Source organism: Athene cunicularia (assembly GCF_003259725.1).
Source record: "Athene cunicularia isolate RWA chromosome 2 unlocalized genomic scaffold, athCun1 chr2_part1, whole genome shotgun sequence".
NCBI lineage: Eukaryota > Metazoa > Chordata > Aves > Strigiformes > Strigidae > Athene > Athene cunicularia.
The window spans coordinates 103655711-103676693 of record NW_020799095.1 but is presented as its reverse complement, the minus strand read 5'-3'; the positions used below and the strand labels follow the sequence as shown (position 1 = coordinate 103676693).

The 20983-nt window shown below is 41.5% G+C and overlaps 1 protein-coding gene across 1 annotated transcript in view; it reads left to right on the top strand.

The window, feature by feature from the left end:
- Nucleotides 1–20236, top strand: part of ANKRD29 (ankyrin repeat domain 29) — a 30505-nt gene extending 10269 nt beyond the window's left edge. Inside the window, exons 5-10 of the mRNA XM_026841449.1 lie at nucleotides 2963–3061; nucleotides 6011–6109; nucleotides 11855–11953; nucleotides 12400–12495; nucleotides 13554–13652; nucleotides 15324–20236. Coding sequence (XP_026697250.1) covers nucleotides 2963–3061; nucleotides 6011–6109; nucleotides 11855–11953; nucleotides 12400–12495; nucleotides 13554–13652; nucleotides 15324–15407 — 576 coding nt within the window. The 3' untranslated portion in view covers nucleotides 15408–20236. The remainder of the gene's footprint in view (nucleotides 1–2962; nucleotides 3062–6010; nucleotides 6110–11854; nucleotides 11954–12399; nucleotides 12496–13553; nucleotides 13653–15323) is intronic.
- The last annotated feature ends 747 nt before the right edge of the window (nucleotides 20237–20983 follow it).

Sequence of the window (20983 nt, the reverse complement as noted above, 5' to 3'; positions counted from 1 at the left end):
CTCTGTGGTTGCTCACGCGTCCCTGCTCCCACTCGCTGCCCAGCTCAGAGTTTTCAAGAGGCTTGCAGTACCAAAGATGCTGCTTCAGCTTTTTACTCATCTCAGCTGAAGCCAAAAAGGAAAGAGGGAATCACATGGCTGAAAGGAATGTTAAAATTCTGTCATTTACTACTTTCTTCTTTTTTTTTTTTTTTTTGTAACTCTTCTGTCTTCCCTATGGCCTGTAAAGCACTGAGGTCTCCATCTAGAACTTGCTGGGGGAAAATGTAAGAGAAACAAAGATGAAAGCCCAATACAGGTGAGAGCAGGCTGAGTTTTTCTCCTCCTGAGAAACCATGGACCTTCGCACTGTTTGACAATTCCTTGATTTAAGTGAGTTCTGTTTTACTGCATAGTGGAAGATTCCTGGCCCCAACTTTCCTTTCTTACAGAAAGACCTATCTCTGTTTATCACAGTGGTAGCCCCACTACAGAGCCATGCAAATGAATCCCAGTCTCTTCTGTTGAATGTATTCAGCTTCATAGGAGATAGATGGTAGAGCAAGTCTTAGAGCCCTGCTGTCTTCCTGATTAGAGACCAAATCTTCGAGCCAAGAAGTTGTTACCGAATTCTTTCTGCCCTGTAAATATTTGATTCAGGGTGGACAGCTGGAACTGGGGACCACCCAATGCTTTTTTCAGATCCCTGGACTCTGATGAGGGTGATCTAAGAAACTTGGTCACTCTAGGCTGAAAGATCTAAATGGTATATTTTGGAAATGTGTTATTCTTTCAAAAAATCTGTCTAAAACTATTCACTGGATTCAACCAAACACTTTCTCAGGATCACCCTTTTGAGACACTTAGACATATTCTGCAAGAAAAGTCTCCCTTCCTAAACCTCAGGCTGTGACATCTCCCGAAGTACACAGTTGTACTCCAAGCGCTGAGCATCAGCCCCACTATGCTAACTGCAGTTAGCTTTGCTGGCCTCATTTTTATTTGGGACCTGTCATTTGGTTCCCTCCAGAAGATATGTTAATAACCAATCTTCTTAAAATAACAGGAGTTTGCGGAGAACACAAGAATTTTAGAAAACAAAAAACAGACCATAAAGCAAACAAACTATTCCCATATGCAGCTAACTGAGCATGTCTATTTACCCTCCACGTGAGGAACCTCAATATTTTTAAGCTTCATTAAGCTTAAGTCATCCTTCCCTGCCTTGCTGCAGAGGATCTGCAATCTGGATAGCAGAGTTTCTCTCTTAACTCATTAAACTTTCTCTCTCCGTTTCCTTTGGGGAAACAGTCTTTAAAAATGTCACTGTTTTTTGTTTGTAGCCCTTTGATGTGGTAACTCACTACTCAAGCAAAATGATTGAAAACAGGAAATAGGTTTCACGAAGCTACTAGCTTTTGCCATTGTCTTTTAAGCCTGTATAAGGTGTTTTTTTTAATCCAGGAACCATTGCGGTTGCTTTTGTGTTTTGTTCCAGCAGTTCCAATCAAATTAGGGTAGTTTAATTTGACAGGAAAGTCTAATGACTCATTGTAGCAATAAGTAACTTAATTCCACTGACCCGATTACACAGTATATTTACTCAAATAATCCAGAATTAATATGCAGTTCTTAGATTGTTACATAACAACTTCACATCTGTGACTTTGCTGACACTGAAGTCTTGTTTGCTTTTCATTGTCATAGGGAGGAAGAGTGAATATGAATTTTTGAGAGCAGCTATAGACAGTCCCTGTGGGTTAGTTCAGTCATGTCAGAGCCTGAGTTTTCATGAGGTTATTCTGAGCCTGAAATACCACAGGTTAATAAATTTGACTGGCACTTCCCATCATAAAAGATCCATTTGGCCATTTGGGCTGTAACTTATCTTGTGGAGATCTATGGGGAAAATTTCAGACAAAACATTGAAGCTATTTCAAAGAACAAGTCTGAGGGAAAACAGTCTCTTGCCCACATTAATAACAGCTCTAGAAGCCATTTATGTGAAATCTTTAGATAGTTTATCTTGTGGAGGAAGGGCTTGAGACCTGGAGAAGGGAGGGAAGGAGAGGGAAGACCTCCTGTGGATGACTTAGGGTGTGTGTCATCCTTGCATGATGACATGGTGCCATCCCAAGCAGAAGATATGAACTTCCTCTCCATATCAGTGGCAGAAATAAGGGTAATTTTTGAGTGGGGAATAGTGCATTTAGCAAGATGGCAGGACACACATTTGCTGTTTTAGTGGTTTCATCTGGCTGGGAGTCATTAGCAACACTGAGGTGTTTCCCTTCTCAGACAGCTCCCAAGGGAGTGGCTCTACAGGCTGGATTTGATGCATGTGCTTAGGTCTCCCTTTAGTGGAGGTGTGCAGCAACTATAACCACCTGGGATTGCTCCTACCTGCAAGGATCACTTCTTCAGCAGAAATAACATGGCTTTCATTGATGGTCATGGATTTGGTCTGATGCACGCTTCCACAGTTAGCTAGCATGCTTTAAGATGCATCCTCCCTACACTCCTTCAGGCCAACACTCAACAGATGAGAGGCAGGGCACAAAAGGGCATGAGGTTCTGGCCAAAAAAGGCTAGATGGCTTTGGAGCAGGGGAAAGGTGTGCTATCCTCCAGTGGGTGGAAGAGCTTGGTAAGGGTGAGGGACTTGGTTGTGAATGGAAGAGACATGGAGGAGCTTGGAGAACAGTGGGAAGGCAAAAGATAAGGAACAAAAAGCATAATATTTTTGGTTCTGTCCTTCACCAAAAAAAAAAAATCTCAGGAGAAAAATGTTTATAGTGACAGAGCCAAGGTTAAAGATTTATGGAGCAAGACTTGATACTGAAGTTATGAAAGATTCAGTAGATAGTCACTACAGAAATGTTGTGAGCCAAATTCTGAAGAGCGTTAAAATTTGCTTGTTTTATGGTCTTATTCAGTTCAGCACCTGCCCTCACCTGACTCTACCCATTCTTTGCTTTTCACAGGATGGAGGTACTGCTCTTCTAGCTGCTTGTCAGTACGGGCATGCAAAAGTAGTAGAAACTCTGCTGAAGCATGGTGCCAACATTCACGACCAACTTTATGTGAGTTATTTGACACAGATAATATTGACAACACTGGTAGTGGAACAAATGTGCTGTTAGTTGGACAACAGCGGATACTTTGGCTCCAGCAAAGAGAAGCATTTGCCAAATGTTGCAGTTTTACAGTATTCTACTCTTCTAAGATGTGAATTTTGTTAACTGTCTGCTTTTCATGATCCTGGGAGAAGTAGTTCAGTATTCCTGAACAAAATCAGAAAAGATTATTTGGGTGCCTTTTGATTCATTATCTGTATGAAGGATAGGTACCAAATCCAGATCAGATTTGTACTATCCATTAGCCTTGAAGAAAAGATCATGTCATGTCTACCATGATTTTCACGGCAAACAAAAGAGTTAATAGCTATAAAGCCTCTGAGGTACTAGAGAATCAGTTCATCTGTTTTCTTCCAGGAAGAGTAGTAAAGTTAAAATCTTAAAATCTTTTTTAAAAATATCAGTTAAAACTGTTATTTGGTATTTGCGCATCTCTAGCTTGTCAGTGATTTGGGCAAAGAATGGTTAGAGTGGCTGAACTGACATTGTTTATTGACTTTTCAGAAAGCTGGATTGAGCCAGTGAAGCACTGGATTTAATTTACTCCAACAGAGACACAAATAAATTGAGGTTTTCAGCGTTCAACAGAAATGATCAGCATATTTTCCCTCCACTTCTCATCACTCTTTCCTACCCCAGGGCACTCAAGACTGACAAAAAGGAAGTCGTTCTCCAGGGATATACGACTTTTTCAGCCATTTCTATGGGGTTTGGGTATTCAGGATGCTGTCACGCTCAGCTCCCATGAGCGTGCATGGGAGCCAAGGGACTACAGAAGCCATCAGCATGCTAGGGGCTGTGCACTGGTCACACAGGGCATCCCCACCTCTGTGCTGTCCTCACCCTGCACTTGTAGAGAAGGGTGTCTTACCCTCACTGTTGTGCAAATAGCAATTGCCTTTCTAATCTGAGGGCAGTGATTCATACCTCGGCATGGTAATCCCAGGGGTTACCACTTGGTTTAAAAATAGCCATGCTGCCACACCTGTAGATACTTACCTAGAAGTGAAGGCAGTAAAATAACTTCCTTGTTGTCTCTCCTGGAAATGAGCAATATTTACAATTAGATTTAGAGACATATTTGTATTGCTCACGGCCATTGGACAAAAACAGTGAGAAGCCACTGCTTAATAGTATAAGAACACAATCTCTTGAAAACAAGTGATAGCCTGGCTCCTTTTGTGGGCCATCACCAAGCTGCATTTGCAAAGTGGTGTCTGGGTGGCAGTTTCACTGACAAGCAGCCAAATGAGAGGGATTTCAAGCATGCATTTCAGTAGTCCTCCCCAAACGATCGAAATAGATGTTGTAATCTTAAATTGATTTATGTGAGGGGTAGAGGAGAAGGCAATAGAATACCCTGACTAAACAGTATTTCATGCAGAAATATGTTATTGCCTCAAAACAGCTTTCTCATTACAGCATCAATTCAAATCAAGTACAAAAACCTAATAATTTTTAAAATAGTTGGGTAATAGGGAACCCAAGGTTCTCTATCTTGATTAATGATACAATAAAAAGCTCTTTTATTACACAACCTAGTTTACTTTCTAGATGGGAGTGTTCTCACTATACCTGTCTCTGGAGGAAACCTGCAGAGGACCTGAACCATCACCCTATTTAATGTACTCTCATAGCAACCAGAGAAAACAGCCCCTCAGAGGGCCCAGGGGTGTGCATTCATAATGCCAGCAGACACCTCTCTTGTTTGTCTTGAAATCAAGGTCAAACATTCCAGATTAAGTCCTGGGGCACTGTGTTCAGTTCATGCTTCACTAAGTCTGTGCTGAGTTTTGCAGGAAGAGGAGTAGCTAAGCAGTATTTCTTGGCAGATGACAGCATTCAGTCCCAACATGGTGATATGCCAACAAGGTCAACAACAGGCTTGCACTAAAATGCCCTGCATTTTGTGATAAGCATATGCATGAGTTGGCATGAGATCCGTACTTGCACATCTGAGATGAAGGGGATCATTCATGTGGGAAAACTTGCCCTAGCATGTTCTGTGCTGAGTGCTGTGGATATAGGATGGGTAAACACCTGTCCCACCATCAATGTAGATTTCCACTTCTAGTTGGTTGGATGGATTATAATGCTGTTTGAAAATTTGTCATCAAAAAAACCTTAATGAGATATGACTTTTAAATTTTTTTCCCAAGAAAAAAGTTTCTGTGAAGTGAAATTCTGAGACCATCTGCACATGAAAGACATGTTGAGGAAAAGTAAAATCCCATAGTTGTTCACAATTTGTTCTTTCACAAGCTTTTTGTAGAAAAATGCTGGTTTCTGGTAGGACTATGAGATACTCTGTCTTGCACGTGCTACTTTTACATTATTATATTACAGGTGAAGCCTCTTCTACAAGGTGTGTTAGAGCATTGGCCTGGTAGCTGCTGGGCTGGCATAGTAGTAGGGCACAGTACTCACTTCTTCAGCCTCAAGGGCAGACTTCAGTGCAGCAGTCTCCAGTCTTGCAAAGTCAGTCTTGCAAAGTATTTGAACGTGTTTTCACCTTGTGTCTATGTAGCAGAACGCTTCTGCACTAACATATACAAGCTAAATGAACCTATATTGCTGTACAGGAATGAATTTCTAGTTATGTAGATCAATGCTTCAATTACCTAGACTCTTGGTATTTCAGACCCAGGATTTAATGCTTGGTTTGATATATGGTGGGAGTCAGTACTTGTGCATACTGAATGAAAATGTTACCATAGTTTGTTATGAACTAGACTTTGGATTTTGGTAATTATTTCTTAAGCATGGCTGTATATCTGCTGTTACACTGCATAATGGCTTAAGAATGAGAACTCGATTCAGTTTGGTTTGGTTTGGGTTTGGGTGGAAAACCAGCATCATTTCAACACAGTGTAAGATGGATGTATTTGTTCTTAGGATGGAGCTTCTGCAATTTTCCTGGCAGCACAGGGAGGCTATCTGGATGTCATCCGATTGCTGCTTTCTTCAGGAGCTAAGGTTAACCAGCCACGGCAGGTAAATTCAACACTTCAGGGCAGAGCTGAGGTCTTAATTTTTTTACAGTTATGAAAAATTAACACTGGAACTTCCTCTGGGTGTCAGGTTCCCATGGAGGTGTTTCACTGGAAGGCAGATTGCAGCTGTGCCTGCATTCACGTTTTAGTTCAGATTGGTAATGTGGTTTTGAAGCAATACCTCAGATATTTCTGCTTGCATGCAAACTAGATCATTTCTGGAAGAAGTAAAACTGGAAGCTCTTTTCTAGGTCTAGTTGCATTTACGCCTTAAAGCAGATCAAACTGCTGACTGATCCTCTGAACAGGTTTGAACCACATGCACGTTTGGGCCAGGGACCAAACTAAATCAAAATAAAACCCTCCAGCTGCATATATTGTTGGTGTAAGGGCCTGGCACTACCTCTTGCAACTACTGATCTGCTTCTGTTGTACCAAGTTACTTGTGAAGGTCTACAGAGCCTACCACATGCCTGCATTCTTTTGGAAATCCTTGGAAAAGCTTTTGGAAATCCGGGAACTCTAGTGAGACACAGTACTAAATTCGGTATATTGAAATCACCAGGCCTTCAGTCCTGTGGCTTCAGTGTCAAAGCTGATCTTTGACAAAAGCTCTTACTTTTAGTTTTACTTGTTTTAGATTTACTTTGTGTCATCTCTCTGCACTCTGAAACTCAAACATGAATGTTACCTTCATCTATGGTATTTCTTGATAGATGTGGAAAGCATTGCTGTCCCCATTTCCAGCTACTTCTTGTAGTGGGCCTGATCCTGCAAACACATACAACCAGTGGCAACTGTAAGCCTGAAATCAGCTTCTCTGTAGGCAGTGGGGCTGCTGTTTGATTATTAAATTACATGTATGAGCTAGATTTGCTGCTTCAGAGGTCTCTGCTAAGTGGCTGAGGGCTAGATCTGCATTGCATCACTGTATACTGGTGTGAGGTAAGGGTGCTAGACACTTCCTAGGTGTTACATTAACTATGCGATATGTAAGCATACATGGTGTACAGACATATATAAAACCTCTCTTGGTTTCAAAAAAAGGGTTCCTTAATTGTTTAGCTGGTTTTGAGTCTGTAATCAGTGCTTAAACAGCACTTTAGATGCTGCTTTGAGTAACCACATGTGGGGGCTGCACAGCTAGCTTTACTCCCAGCACATAGAAATGTCTGATTAGAGACAGGGGCTTCCCAGAAATATTTGCCTAGTTTGAGAGAGCCTCCCCTGTGGTCTACTGAAACCCTGCAGGCAAGGTAGCTGTCCTGGGTCTTCACTTCACATTTTAAATTGATGGGATAAGGTCTTGTCCTTGCAATTAGTCATGTATGTCTGCCAGGTGGCTGTGATCACCGACTGCAGCAAGTAAAAAATCAGCAGGCAAGAGCAAATGAATGTGAAAACTCTAATAACAGTGGACAACGTGGCATGTGACAAGCTTTGCCAGGTATTTTCAGTATTTCCTTTCATCTACACCAAAAGCCTGACAAATCATAGCCTGGCAGCAGAGATTGATCTATATGACTTCTGCTGCATCTGTAGGTCTGCATAGTCTCCTCACTGCTCCTGTAGTGTAAGGACACTGGATTACTATTTTATGTGCTCAAACTAAAGTAATTTTCCTACTGCATCTTCCCCCACCTCTCCAGCACCAGAGCTGTGCTGCCAGCTACTCCCTGGACTGATGCTCTAATGGCTCCTAGGCTGCCTCCACACTGTCTCCCAAGGTTGAGATTAAGAAATGTTAAAAGCTGTTAATTAACGATTTTAAAAGATCAGCGTAGAAAGATAGACCAAGGTATGCATTAATGCCTTCTGAGTCAGTCAAAATAAAGTTGGGGAGCCTCAGATTTAGGTGAACCACGTTGTCATAAAAACTGCATTCTGCTAACCATAATTATAATGCACCAGCTAATTCTTTCTGACAATATTTTTTTAGCTCTCTAATCCAACCTCTACAACACAATGTTCTATGAGGCATTTTTAAATCTTAGTTGAGGCAAAGACTTGACTGTCTGAATGTTCCTCCTGGCTCTGTTTCATCTCTGGCAGGACAGGCTTACTTTGCTTCAGGGTACCTCCGATCCCTGCTAAGATTATGCCTGGATAAATCCATGGCATCTGTATTTGGGCCCACTGTAATCTGAAACATTTCCTTAACAAATGGAACATTTTTACTGTTTAATTAGTAAAGTAATGGTTGGATGGACTTCAGTCTCTTTCTCACTAACAAACAAATTTGTACTTTGTTCAAAGGTGGCATGTTGGTCATGAGGAATGTAGCTCTAGATAGAGCAGTTTCAATACCAGATGACTCTTACTGTCAGTTACAAACTACATTGCTCTCACTGCTGTAGGAAACTTTTCTAAGCAACATAACATTGAATACAGGGCTGCAGAGTGCCAGGTGTGAGTTTATGCTTCTCCTTCCTCATGGTGTCTAGGTTTTCCTCTCTACCTTGTGAATTTGGGGGCACTTAAATCATGTGTCTGAGTGTGTGCATCTGCCTTGTATATCTCCTCTTGCTGCTGCAGTGGGTACTGGTTCCCCTTCAGTCTTGTGTCCCATCTCCCAGTCCCACACGGGTGCTCCTGACACTGTAGAGCATCTCAAGTGGTGTTGGCTGTCTGTGTGCAGGCTCTTCAGCTCAGGTTTCGTAAGACTGAACAGTGAAGCTTCCTGGTGACTTTCTTCCCTGGCAGTGTCATTTCTCTTGGATTTTAGCAGCCTTCTGTTGTTTCTGACGTTGTGGAGCCAGGCAGGAATTCTTTTGTCATCTTTTTGTCTAGACAAGAGTCGGGGATAGTGTCTGAAGCCTAGCTGTGGGAGATGTTTCTTTGCTGCTCCAACTCAAAAAAAAAGCGAGAAGATCATTTCCCAGTGAATTTTACACTGTTTTGGCAGCCTGTGTCCCAGCAGGCTTTACTCTGACTGGCTAAGCAGATTCAAAATACTCTGAAAATTAATGGTTTTTTCTTAACACTTGATACGCAATTATACATATATGTAAGCCAGTAAACCTATAGAGTGTAGACTTCAGGCAAGCAAGCAATTTGTTATTAGCAAGAATTCATCTGGTGTAGTGGTGCGAGTGGGCTGATGGGCAGAACAGTGGAGGAGATGATGCCGAGTAGCCTGAGGGTAGGGGCGCTCTGTTCCTGGAAGTCCTTACTGGCAATTCGAGGGGTATTTCACCTCCTTCCCTAACCTGGCCCCATGTAAGCCACAAGCAAACATTAAGATTCAAAGCTGCAAAGCAAAGTCATTAGTTAATGGGTAAGAGAAAAAGCATCAGAAATTTCAGACAGAGTATGTTTGGAACCACTGGCTGCTGGACATAGCGAGAGGTAGTCCAAATATACTACCTTGTAATCCAATATGGAAATAAGCACATCTTAAGAACATATCAGGTATTTAACATTGTTCTAGGAAGATAATGGCTTGCAGTCTGCTGTGTGGGCAGAGGGACAAGGAAACGAAAGTAGTTTTTGAACTGTGTCTTTCCCTGTTCTCACTTTCTTCCTGACTCATCTCCAAGCCCTAATATCTGTTTACACAAGAATTCTAATGTGGGCTCTTAGTACAATGTAATATCTCTTTGGCACCATACACCAACATGACAATGGACAGAAATTTCATCTACTCCATATAAATGTTATACACGTTTGCATAAACCTGCATGTTAGATGCTGTTTGCTTAAGAGAGAGAAGCTCACAATAGTCAGTGTGAACCCACCATCAACTTCATCGTCTTTCTTGTCTTCAGGTTAAGTCCTCCAAGACAGTCACTCTTCTCACAATGTGTTTTTGCCTCTAGCCTATAACTGAGATACTGATGATGATGTCTAACAGCAATGCTATTAAGGACAGCTAATGGTAACAGTGATGTTACCTAACACTTGTATTTCTTTCTGCTCCTTTTCATTTATACCTGAAAATAAGAGTTGCTCTTACAAACTTCACCGTGAGTAAAATAAAGGTGTTTTGTTCCCCATGCAGTGCTTGTGCTTGCATTTCTTGTGTAAACAGAAGTATAGATGTGCACAGCATTGGTTCTTCATACAGATAAAATTTTGTGGCCTGCTCTCAGATATTTTCCAAGTTTTACAGGCTTTTTCAGTGCCCCTATTGCTATTTTCTAGAGCCCTCTGGTGGGGGGAGATTAAAAAAAATAGGAAGTGTCAGTTTACTGGTAGGGAAAACACTATAAATTGGAGAGGGACAGTTTTTCCTATCATACTAACATTGCATAGGCTGTATACAAGAGAGCCTTTGTAACTTTTGAATCACAAAGAACCCTCATTGTATTAACAGGATATATACTAGAATGAGGTCAGTCACTAATTTTAATGAGTTAATTTATAGACTAGTGATACAAGAGTGGGCAAAGATCCTGTTCCTCACCATTTGAGAAGACTAATGATCTCAGGATGTGCATTTGCTCTTTCTCAGGATCAGAAAAAGGGAAGCCCAGATTATTATATTAAAGGAAGAAATAACCTTTCTGTTTCTTCCAAAGGGTTAAGTCACTAGCCCATAGAAAGCAGACAACTGGTTTCAACAGTGTTTTTTTGGATAGCATGAGCAAGTCATATGAATCTTCAGCTGGCACTGAGGAGAGGCTGCTTCTTTGATCAACGTGGAAATATCTTATTTAAAGAATAAAAGTTTTTTCTCCTGAAACTTCTCATTAAGGCTCTTTTGGAAGCCCCAGTATATTTTGTCTTCCTCTTTCCTGCCAAGTCTTCAGGCTGCTGAGGATAGCGAGGGGGACTGGCAAGCACTGAAGACAGAAGCAGGCACCCTGCTACATGAGGCCTCAATTTTATGTTAAAGTCCATACAGGCAAAGCCTTTTGTTAAAGGCCCACAAGAATCCGTTTGGCACCACATAACTGCTGGAGTCCTCCTGTAGTCTGGAGAATCAGGCCATTTAGAAGCAAAAGCAGGAAAAGACACAAAGCTAAATTCTAATTGCGGTGAGAAATACTTATGGTGCTTCAACTCACCTTTGCCTTTGGGATAGAAATCCATTGCAATGTTTAGCTTATTCTGAATGTAAATTTTATTTTCTGAGTTTTTCTGCTCAAATAATGGTTGCATAAGGACAATTTTTTCATGATGGATTTCTTGATAATTGCCTTGTTTTCTAGTGGCATTCGTGAAGATAAAATTTGTGAAATACTCACCATCACTGTAAGGCAGGACATTTTTACCAGATACCCTGAGGGTGGATAATGTTACTACTGAAAATTAGTGATCATCTTGCATTGCTCCTTAGCGTCTACAAACAACTTCCACTCCATATGTACAGAGACCCAGCTGCAGAATCTGCCCATGCACGCTGAGATTTGCCTGTATCTTCTGTTACGTCTAGCCACATAGAGTTCAAAGTACACAAGATACCTTTGGTCTACATTTCAAACATCCCTGTGTATTTTAGGCACAGCTGGTAAGCCAAAGAGGGCTTTAACTGTTCACACAGCAATGCACATTTCAGGCCAACTATGCAAAGGAAAGCAGCTAAGCATGGCTCTACTCCTCAACTGGAGTGACTCTGACTTGATACACTGAGCTCCCATGTGCTTTTGGAAGCAACTCTGCATATATAAACATAAATCCTGTGATGCAGGATTTAACTGAAGCATTGAAGTATATCCATTCCAATAGGCAGACTTGGGTAGTAAAATACCAGGGAGCATGGGATCTCAAAGCGAAAGCATTAGCAGTCTTATTTTGTCTGCAGGATGGGACGGCTCCCTTGTGGATTGCGTCGCAGATGGGTCACAGTGAAGTGGTGCGAGTAATGCTGCTCCGGGGAGCTGAGCGAGATGCCGCGCGGGACGTGAGTAGCACTTCTTCCTGTGCTCTGTCTGCAGCTTTACACCTAGGGTTTTTTTGAGGCTGCAAATCTGCCTAAAAGGAGGCCTGGTGTCCCCAGAGTCCATCCTGTTTGCCAGATTGCAAAGACCCACCATGGGCTCCCTTTTTACTATTGTGTCTGGGACAGCTTCCTGGAGGGACCTTCTGGAATAAGGGAATGGAAATATCCATATAAATAGGAGACAAAGATGACATATGGTGCCACTGGTTCATTTTACCTTGAAGTTTTCACCTGCCAGATGCCCCAAAACCAGCAGCATGTGTTGTGGAAGTGCCTCCTCAAAGACGATGAGCGGAGGAGACCCTTCTCTCAGAGGTGTGGGGGAGAGCTGGTGTTTCTCTCCAGCCAAGGGGAATGCAGGTAAAGCATAGGTAATAAGTGAACCCACCTTCCTCTCTCTTTTAAAGGACGGTACAACTGCTTTACTGAAGGCTGCCATTAAAGGGTACAACAATGTGATAGAAGAGTTGCTGAAATTCTCTCCCACGCTTGGCCTGCTGAAGGTTAGTAGTCAAACTCAAATTTTAGGCAGAGAAGGCAAAGGGTCTGATGACAGACCTGACGTTTATGACTGTGCCAGTGGAAGATGATAAGGAGCCTGAGCCCAACAAGTCAAGAGAAAAGTTAAATTATGTTATTTAGCCTTTAATGCCATACACAAATGAATCTTTTCAAATTAAATTGTGAATTTGATTTTTGTAATGAGGAAGCACATTGTGTTGTAGAAGGAATTCTCCAGCTTTTCATCAGATTTTATTTCTACTGTGAATGGATCGCTCTCAATAATGCAGTTTTTAGCATTATACTCTGACCTCTATTGCATTTAGTCAGAAAAATAGTATCCTAAGAGATCTGTTGAGAGCAGATTCTCTCCTTGATTTTGTTTTCTTCTGCATTCAAAAAGTGACTTGAAAAATAACAGATATTTGGAAGCTGCTTTTTAATAGCTGATCTAATTTTGTGTGCCTATATATCACATACTTTGATAGCCTCTGTGCATGCAACTAATTGGTAATTTTGATGTACTTGAAAATCCAGGTGGCATTAACTTAGTTATTAATTACAAGGATGAAATAGCTTCCACACATATTTGAACTGTCAGTTTGCAGCCACAAACAAAAGGCCAGCCATAAATATCACCACTCAGCTGTCTGACATTGAGACCATTAATCATCAGAGAAAGAAGATAAAATGCACAGATGGTTTCCATTACAGCTTGTGCTTCTGTTTCACTTACTAATGGCTGATTTTGCCAGGCAGAAGCAAGTGCTGTGTTCATTTCACCTCTAATCAATTGACAAGGGTAATTTTTAAAAGGAAATATTGCTGTGGTAAAGTGAATTTGACTCTCATTTTCATTAAAGCATTTAAAATCACCTCCTTTGTAGCCCACTAGCCTGCCAGAACCCTGTCTAAATCAGACCCTATATCACTGATGACCTAATCTCTTTCATGTTATTTGTTTCTTGTTTGTAGGTTTGTTCTTTGCAAATGTCTGTGTTTCACTGCCTTTTGATTTCTTCCCATGCATGGTACAAACATCTCCACTCGTATTTTCTAGAATGGGACCTCTGCTCTCCACGCGGCCGTCCTGAGTGGCAACGTGAGGACAGTGGCGCTGCTCCTCGAAGCAGGAGCGGACCCATGCCTGAGGAACAAGGTACTTCCCGGCGCCATCCTGAGTGAGGAGCTGGTGGGGAGGACCGAGCAGTGGAGCTGTGTGTGCCACAGAGGTGGTGGCAGCCCGCGTTTCTGTGCTGGTCCATGGTTGCCCCTTGGTCCTCTCCTGAAGCATCACCATTTGGTCCATTCATTTCTGTACACAAGCATCTATAAGGGTGCTAGGCAGTGCCGCTGGTGATGCCGGTTCTTGTGAAGTTACATCAATCTGAGAATAACCAAACGGTGCACTCACTCACTTGAGCACCACAGATTAATTTGTTAACTATAACTAGTCATGGGCTAGCTAGGTTGCATTTTAGGGAAAGAGTAATCCCTTACTGTTTTGATAAATCATAAATTATATTCATATCTCCATACAGATGTGTAAGGGGGATATTTCTGCAGCAAGAGAAATGTGTATCTGGGTGCCTTTCATAAGAAAAGTTGGTTAGAATTCAGCACATACCTAATACAAGAAATAATCCCAAATTACATGCATCTTTCCCATATTTTACTCTAAATCTGTTAGTTTATTGATATAGTTTCATATGCTTTTTATAACAGCAACTTTTTCGGCAGAAAACTTGTCTTGGTTTTCTTCTGTAAAGTGTTTTAACATGACAAGTTTGATAATTTCCATGAAAATGTCTTTCTCTCAATGTCTTGCGTTTATGAACTATTTGCTGCTAGTATTTGATATCTAGATGGGTTTGTTAAGCTGTGAATGGGTGGTCTGGTATTTATGTCTGGTTTATGACTGGATGAATGAAAGTTTGTAATACAAGTAATCCAGCACATATCTTCTAATTGTTTTGGTCATTTAATACAAAAACTGTGCCTGTTATTTCTGATTCATTCCACTTGATGGCAGCAGAGTTAACGCCTCTCATACGCCTCGTATTAATGGGCGTTTTATTTTGATACTATTATCCGAACAGTGTGCAAGATTTTTCTTCTACTGATGGTGATTTGCAGCAGGAGGGTGTGCAGTTTAAGAAAGTCTGTGGCTGTAACCTCTCCTACTGATTTTTTTTGGTTTTTCTTAATAACATAAAATTTGGCACAACACAGTATGTTTGCAGGACAGAACTACTGATCTTCGGAAGTGGCTTCATTATAAATACTTTATGTTACCAAAATTGTATTCAATAAATACAGAATTACTGATTTTCAGAAGTATACCCATTATAAATACTTTTCATTACCAAAATTGTATTCAATAAATACAGAAGACCAAAGTCTAATGTTCCATTACCAATCTTACAGTATAGTACTGACTATTTCATAGAAATTAAAGTCTTTCCGTGGATTTTTATGGACTTTGGAACTTAAAGATCTGCCTAATCTAACAAAAAAAATCAGCATCTCTGCTCTCTATTACTCTGTGGCAGAAGCATAGGGAGCCCAAGGGATACCATTTAGCCTGCACAGTCAGCACAAAATAAGCAGACCACTCAAATCCCACACTGGGATTATTCTGAAGACTTAAGTGAGACTTGCACACTGAAAGGTGATTTGTTAAGATATCTCCAACAGTGGTGGAGACAACACTGGAATAAGCATGTTATTATAATGCCCAGTACCATCGTCTTTAGAGTTTAATGCTTTTAAACCATGTCTTGGAAATACTTGTTCATTTCTGCTAACCTCAAGGTTTTTTTTGTTCCAGGCAAATGAACTGCCAGCAGAACTAACAAAAAATGAACGCATCCTCCGACTCCTACGCATGAAGGAAAAGCAAAGGAAAAGCTAATCCAGCCCTGTAGCAAATGCAGTTTGACAGAGATGCATCCTGACCACAGTAGCATGACAGTAAACATAGGTTGCCCGAGAAGGGCTTGTTGGAACAGTCTGCAGAACTGATTCGCCTCTCCAGTACATGCTCCCTGAACACAAGAGCCTTGCTACGGGGTGGCCATGGGCTAGGGCCTCAGCCTGGCATCTCTGAACGCAGGACTGCAACGAGAGCAGCATTTGGCCCAGAAGCTGTGTTTGCACTGCAGCCCTGCCTGTACCCCAAGATCCCACCGGTCCCAGCACAGACATTTGCTCCTCCATGCCTGCAGCGTATGTATCCCTGTGCGTGCAAGCGCTCCTGCCACTTCAGACAGGTGTCCCCATGCTGACACGGGCACACGTGTGGGTTGGGAGCACTCTGCCTTTGTGCCAAAATGACACCCACACCTCACAGCTGTTTGGATACAGTTGGTTCTGGAGTAGTCCCATGGTGCTCCTGCCCTCCCTTTGCTGGCAGTGCTAGCTCAGACCATTCCTCTCTACCTCCAAGCGCTGCATGGGGCTAGAGATAAGATCCCACCTGCGACATCCCAACAGGGAAAGTCCTCCTGCCAGCCCAGGGCTATGGTAACATTTTGGCTACTACATGAAGCTCCACAGAAATGATCCAGAGCATTACAAATTATGCCAAAAGCTACCGACTGAACAATAAGCAAGGAGATGTACTCCTCAGTTGCAGCATCATGATCTGTCAATCTGTCCAGCAACAGAAACACAGTGGAGCAGTTGATAGCATTTTGCAAATGCGTACACAGTGCTGTGTGGATCCATCCCCAACTCTACAGCCTACGGACATGCATTTTGCTGCGTAGGGGAGGACCAGTGACAGAGCAAACCAATCAGGGCATATAATTCACTGGAGCCAAGTACATCAGAAATTTAGCTGTTGGGCACAACAGCACAGATGCTATACAAGTGGTATACATATGTTCTGCACATTCATATATGTGACACTCTGGTTTAGTATCCACAGTTACTATGCAATGCACTTGTTCCCCAAGTCTGTGACAGGAGTTAAGGGAGAAGTGTGCAGTGTACAGGTGTTTCAGCAGCTGGTGAGAGGGTTATGTGTAGCCACACTTGAACAGGCCCACTAATTAATGCAGGCATGGAAAACGAACTCTCAACAGCAATTTTGGCCTTTGTTGTGGTTGAGACACTTAGACATACTACTAGTGCCTGTGTGGGGAAGGCAGTGCAAATTGTAGACGGTTTGTGAAGAGTTTTAAACCACATTGCTGTAAAACACTCCATTTAAACCCAGTCATTTTTGCAAACAGTATATATTGTAAACAGTATATACTACGTCCCATTATCCACAAGAACATTAGAGGTTATTTTACAGTGAGTTGAGGTATAAAGTTAATTCAGTACATAAATCCAAGCACTTCACCTGCCTTCAAACCTTGGCAAATAACTGAAAAATAGCTTTAAAAGTTGAAGACAGAGAAGATTGTAAGGAAACAAAACATTCCCTGATTTAAAAATGTCAACCTAGGATTCAGCTGAACTGTTTGCTTCAGTGAGTTAAAAAAAATCTTTTAGTGAGCTAGCGTAAATGAATGTAGTTTACTTAGTGCAAATTAGCCATATATATTACCAAATCATAAAGGTTTTTTTTTTTGTGGGTAAGGTAAGTAAGAAGTCAGGGTTCTGGTGAAGAGAACAGGAGTGGGCGTACCTTTGCTTGCAAGCTGGAATTGCTATTCAGTTTCTATTCAGCATTACAAAGAAAAGCTTTAAGTTTTCCAACGATGTAAGAAGACACCAGAAAAATATATTTGTTTAGGTAATCCATGCTGCTGTATTTTTAAATTAAAATAATGTTGTGCCTAACAGAAACTTGCAGACGAACTGGTACAGAACCAAAGAATTATGCAAGATGCTTAGAGGATAGTTGTATCCGTGGTTAAGTTCCACAAAGGACTAAAAAATACCGAGCATGCAGAAATCTCAAGAGCCTTATTTGGAACTTAAGTTACACAGCATTACATGGGTCTGGACTTTAATTTCTTTAACAAGCAACGCTGGAGAGGACAGGTTTATTTGGAGCCCTCAGTGGGTCTAAGATGAACATACTGTTTTGGAGAACGCTAGAGGGACTCTAGGCAGCCTGGCTTCAATATTGATCTTTCTCCCTAAAGTTTCTTCTGATCGACAGCTGTGACAACCACATTCTTAAGATGAAAGCCCTTTCACAGTTGTAAAGGAAAAGGATAATCACTGGAAAGTCTTCAGTAGTCATATTGGTTGAACAATAAATACTCTTAATATCAGACAGTCTGTGATGATCAAGCACTCTTCCTAAAAAATGTGGAAGCATCCACTGTTGGTAAGAATCTCCTGTTTTTTCCTGACAGCAGAGCATAGGAGAGAGGACAGGGCAAGCCAACAGTGGCTCTGTGACAGCTGAAGTAAGCAAGCTGAGACAACAGCATAGGGGTGTCCAGTATCTGCAGGTGGCCTTTCCTTTCTGACATGTATTTTCTTTGTGAGAGTGGTCTCACCCCAAAGCGGGCAGCCGCTCAGCAAAGAGCTGCTTTTTGAACTCTGCCTGTCCATGGGAAGATGTGTGTCTGCTCCCCACCACTCAGAGTTGGACATTCCAGGTTGTGTGCCCAGCTGCCTCTGTGACTGGCCACGGTAGCCAGGGCTCTCATGCAACAAGTGAAAAACACCTTAGGATGCTGCGTCCCATACGGAGCATCTGCTGATCTTCTGAGAGGATGCAGTTACCAGGTCCTCTTTTTTTGAGTGATATTGGGCTATAACAGGCTTTTCTTATTCCTAAACAAAATCTGAAATGTGGGGCTAGCACAGGTTGAAGGGAGAGGCTTATAACTCCCTCCTCGCTCTCATTAGTGCTGGCTGATACAGCACACAAGCTCTGTGTGGGGGGCTCCATGGTAAAAAACTGGCAGTGAAGTCTTTCTCCACCCCGTTCAGGCAGAAGTTGGATCTAACTTCAGCAAAGACACTATTCAGCCAACACAAGATTTTTAGGCATGGAAACCTTCAATTGGAAGTATCTGTTCCATCTCAGAGCCTTTGGAGAGAGGGCTGGTTTTAGTTTTGGGTTCCCTGTAACCAAAAGGTGCTTATTCTGACTGTAGATGGGCTTGAAAGTTGCAATACCTTTTCTCACCATGCAATTAACCTTTTCGCAAAGAAACCTTAATAATTCTTATTATTTATGTAGCTGCTGTTATCTTTAAAGTTCTCGGTAAATACTGATGTGGTTTGTTTGTTGTTCTAAAACAGAAACATGCTTTCCCTTTGTGGCTGAAGTGGTTCACTAATATTGACAGTAGTTCTTTGCATAGTTGTCATGCCTCTTGTGCAAGGCTTTCAAAGTGTTCGCAGATGCTACTGCCTTTGTAAGTTTCAAAATTCATTGCTGGGGGAGACAGGGAAATAGATGGTTTCATTCACACACCAGTGAAAGCAGCAGCTGTTCATCAGTTTGTGTCAATAGACAAGAGTAAATTTAGACTAGAAATTAAGGGGCACCAAATCCATTTCATAGGTGGTAGGATGAAGGTAGGTACCATATAATGATGTGAAATAGAACTGAGACAGGATAACAGAACAAATTGGTTTTTGGGTTGGGTTTTGGGGTTTCTTTCCCCCAAAAAGTGCCATATCTATATCCATCTTATACACTCAAAAAATCAGCTCAACTAGCACGCTGCTTTTAGGCTTGCCTCTGCACATTGAGATCCAGGGACCCAGCTTGCTGTCCTCTCCACCTGGGATTTATGCAGGTGCTATAGCCTGGTGACTTCCCATCAGCTGCAAGGGAGTACAAAGGATGCGCAACCCAAGAACAGGCTACACAAATGAGTCAAGGAAAAGTATAGGGCATCTTTCTTTTATTTCACTAATATCAAGCCCTTGTAGATGGGGATGAGCACAAGGAAAGGCTCATGGGATATAAAGAGAAGTGGCACCCCATCAGTAACATGGTAGTGGTGTAGCCTCAGAGGTCCGGAATACATGGAGCTCTTAAATTAAGACAATCACTGCAGTGCAGCGTGCAGGGAAACCTATTGAGTAATGATACAAAAGGCAACGTTGTACCTTCTGACTTGCACATGCTGTTCTTCCCTTGGAGCGAAACCATCTCACTATTGATCCACCCACCTTGTTTAGCTCAGAAGACCTGAGTGGATTAGAGCACCAGTTCAAAGAGCTGCAGGTCATATTTAATGCACTTTAACAACAAAGATTATTTGCCTCAGAGTCAGAGCCTAATTGTAAGAATAATCCAGGCTTCTTTATTCAGCCAGTCACGGTGACTATTGGGAAATCCGTAAGTAAAGCAAATCTTGTGTTGTCTCAGAAATTTCAGAATTGTTGTATAGAAAATGAGGTAGCACAAACCCAGCCCACTTGTACTTCACTTAATATGAACACTGAAGAGACATAAAATACTGCCTTTGTCTGGAACCCTTGAGTCAGCAGTGTTAAAATGTTAACATTTGCCACGAGTCCAACCAAAGATTATAGACAAGGTTCTTTCTTCCAGCAATGGCGTATTGTACTGCACATATGGAACTAAATGGAGTTGTGCCTTCTCACAGTGGCTCTGCATTTGGTCCTTGGGAATGTCACGATAGTTTCATACTTTTCTGAATTCCACAGTTTATTTTGACCTGCCCTTTCATGCATTTGATAAAATCTATATACATTTATGTATCTCCGTGTAAGACTAATATTTTGCAACAGGAATGTGGCTTTGCTAAAACACATTCTTCTATACCATCATTTCAATAAAAATTAATATTCTACTTGGATTATCTTGTCTGCATACTTCAGTATTTCTTTCCTTTCTTCTGTATTCTACTCTTTGTAGAACACCAGAATTAATTTCCTATATACATGATGACCACTTTGTTTTATTCCACTTGATTGATTAGACTTTTATTATTTTCCGGGTCTTTACAGATGAGATAGCATTCACAAAACAAATAAAGTCAATGCATGGGTCTGAGAAACAGGAAAACTTAATTTAGCGTGACATAACAAGGTTTGTTTCAAAGATCCAGATGTCACTGAGAGACTCTCCTTGACATAAACATCCATTAGGTCAGATCTGAAGGGAAGATTATAAAAAGCAACTTAGGAACCAAAGGAATAAGATTATTCAGTTATTCAAACATGCCTTGATGGTTCTGTTATTATTCCTAAATGTAAAACAGGTCCTTACACTGATCTGACCTACTTCAGTTAAAAAAAGTCAGCACCCTGTTAATATGCTTATTATGGTGGTTATATGAAGTGGGTTATATGCATTATAAAGTGGGAAAAGAGGAAAAGACTCCACACTGAAAATCATCTTTCTGACCTTGTGTTTGACATCCCATGCCGTATTCCTGCAGTTTTCTATTGTGATAAGCTACATTTTGAATCATCATCAAAAAATCCTACAGCCACAACTCACTAAAGCATCTCCATCTATTCAGAGAATATAAAGAGAAAGTGCTGTGACTTGTTCATGGCCTAAATCACTACAAATGATGATTTCTGATA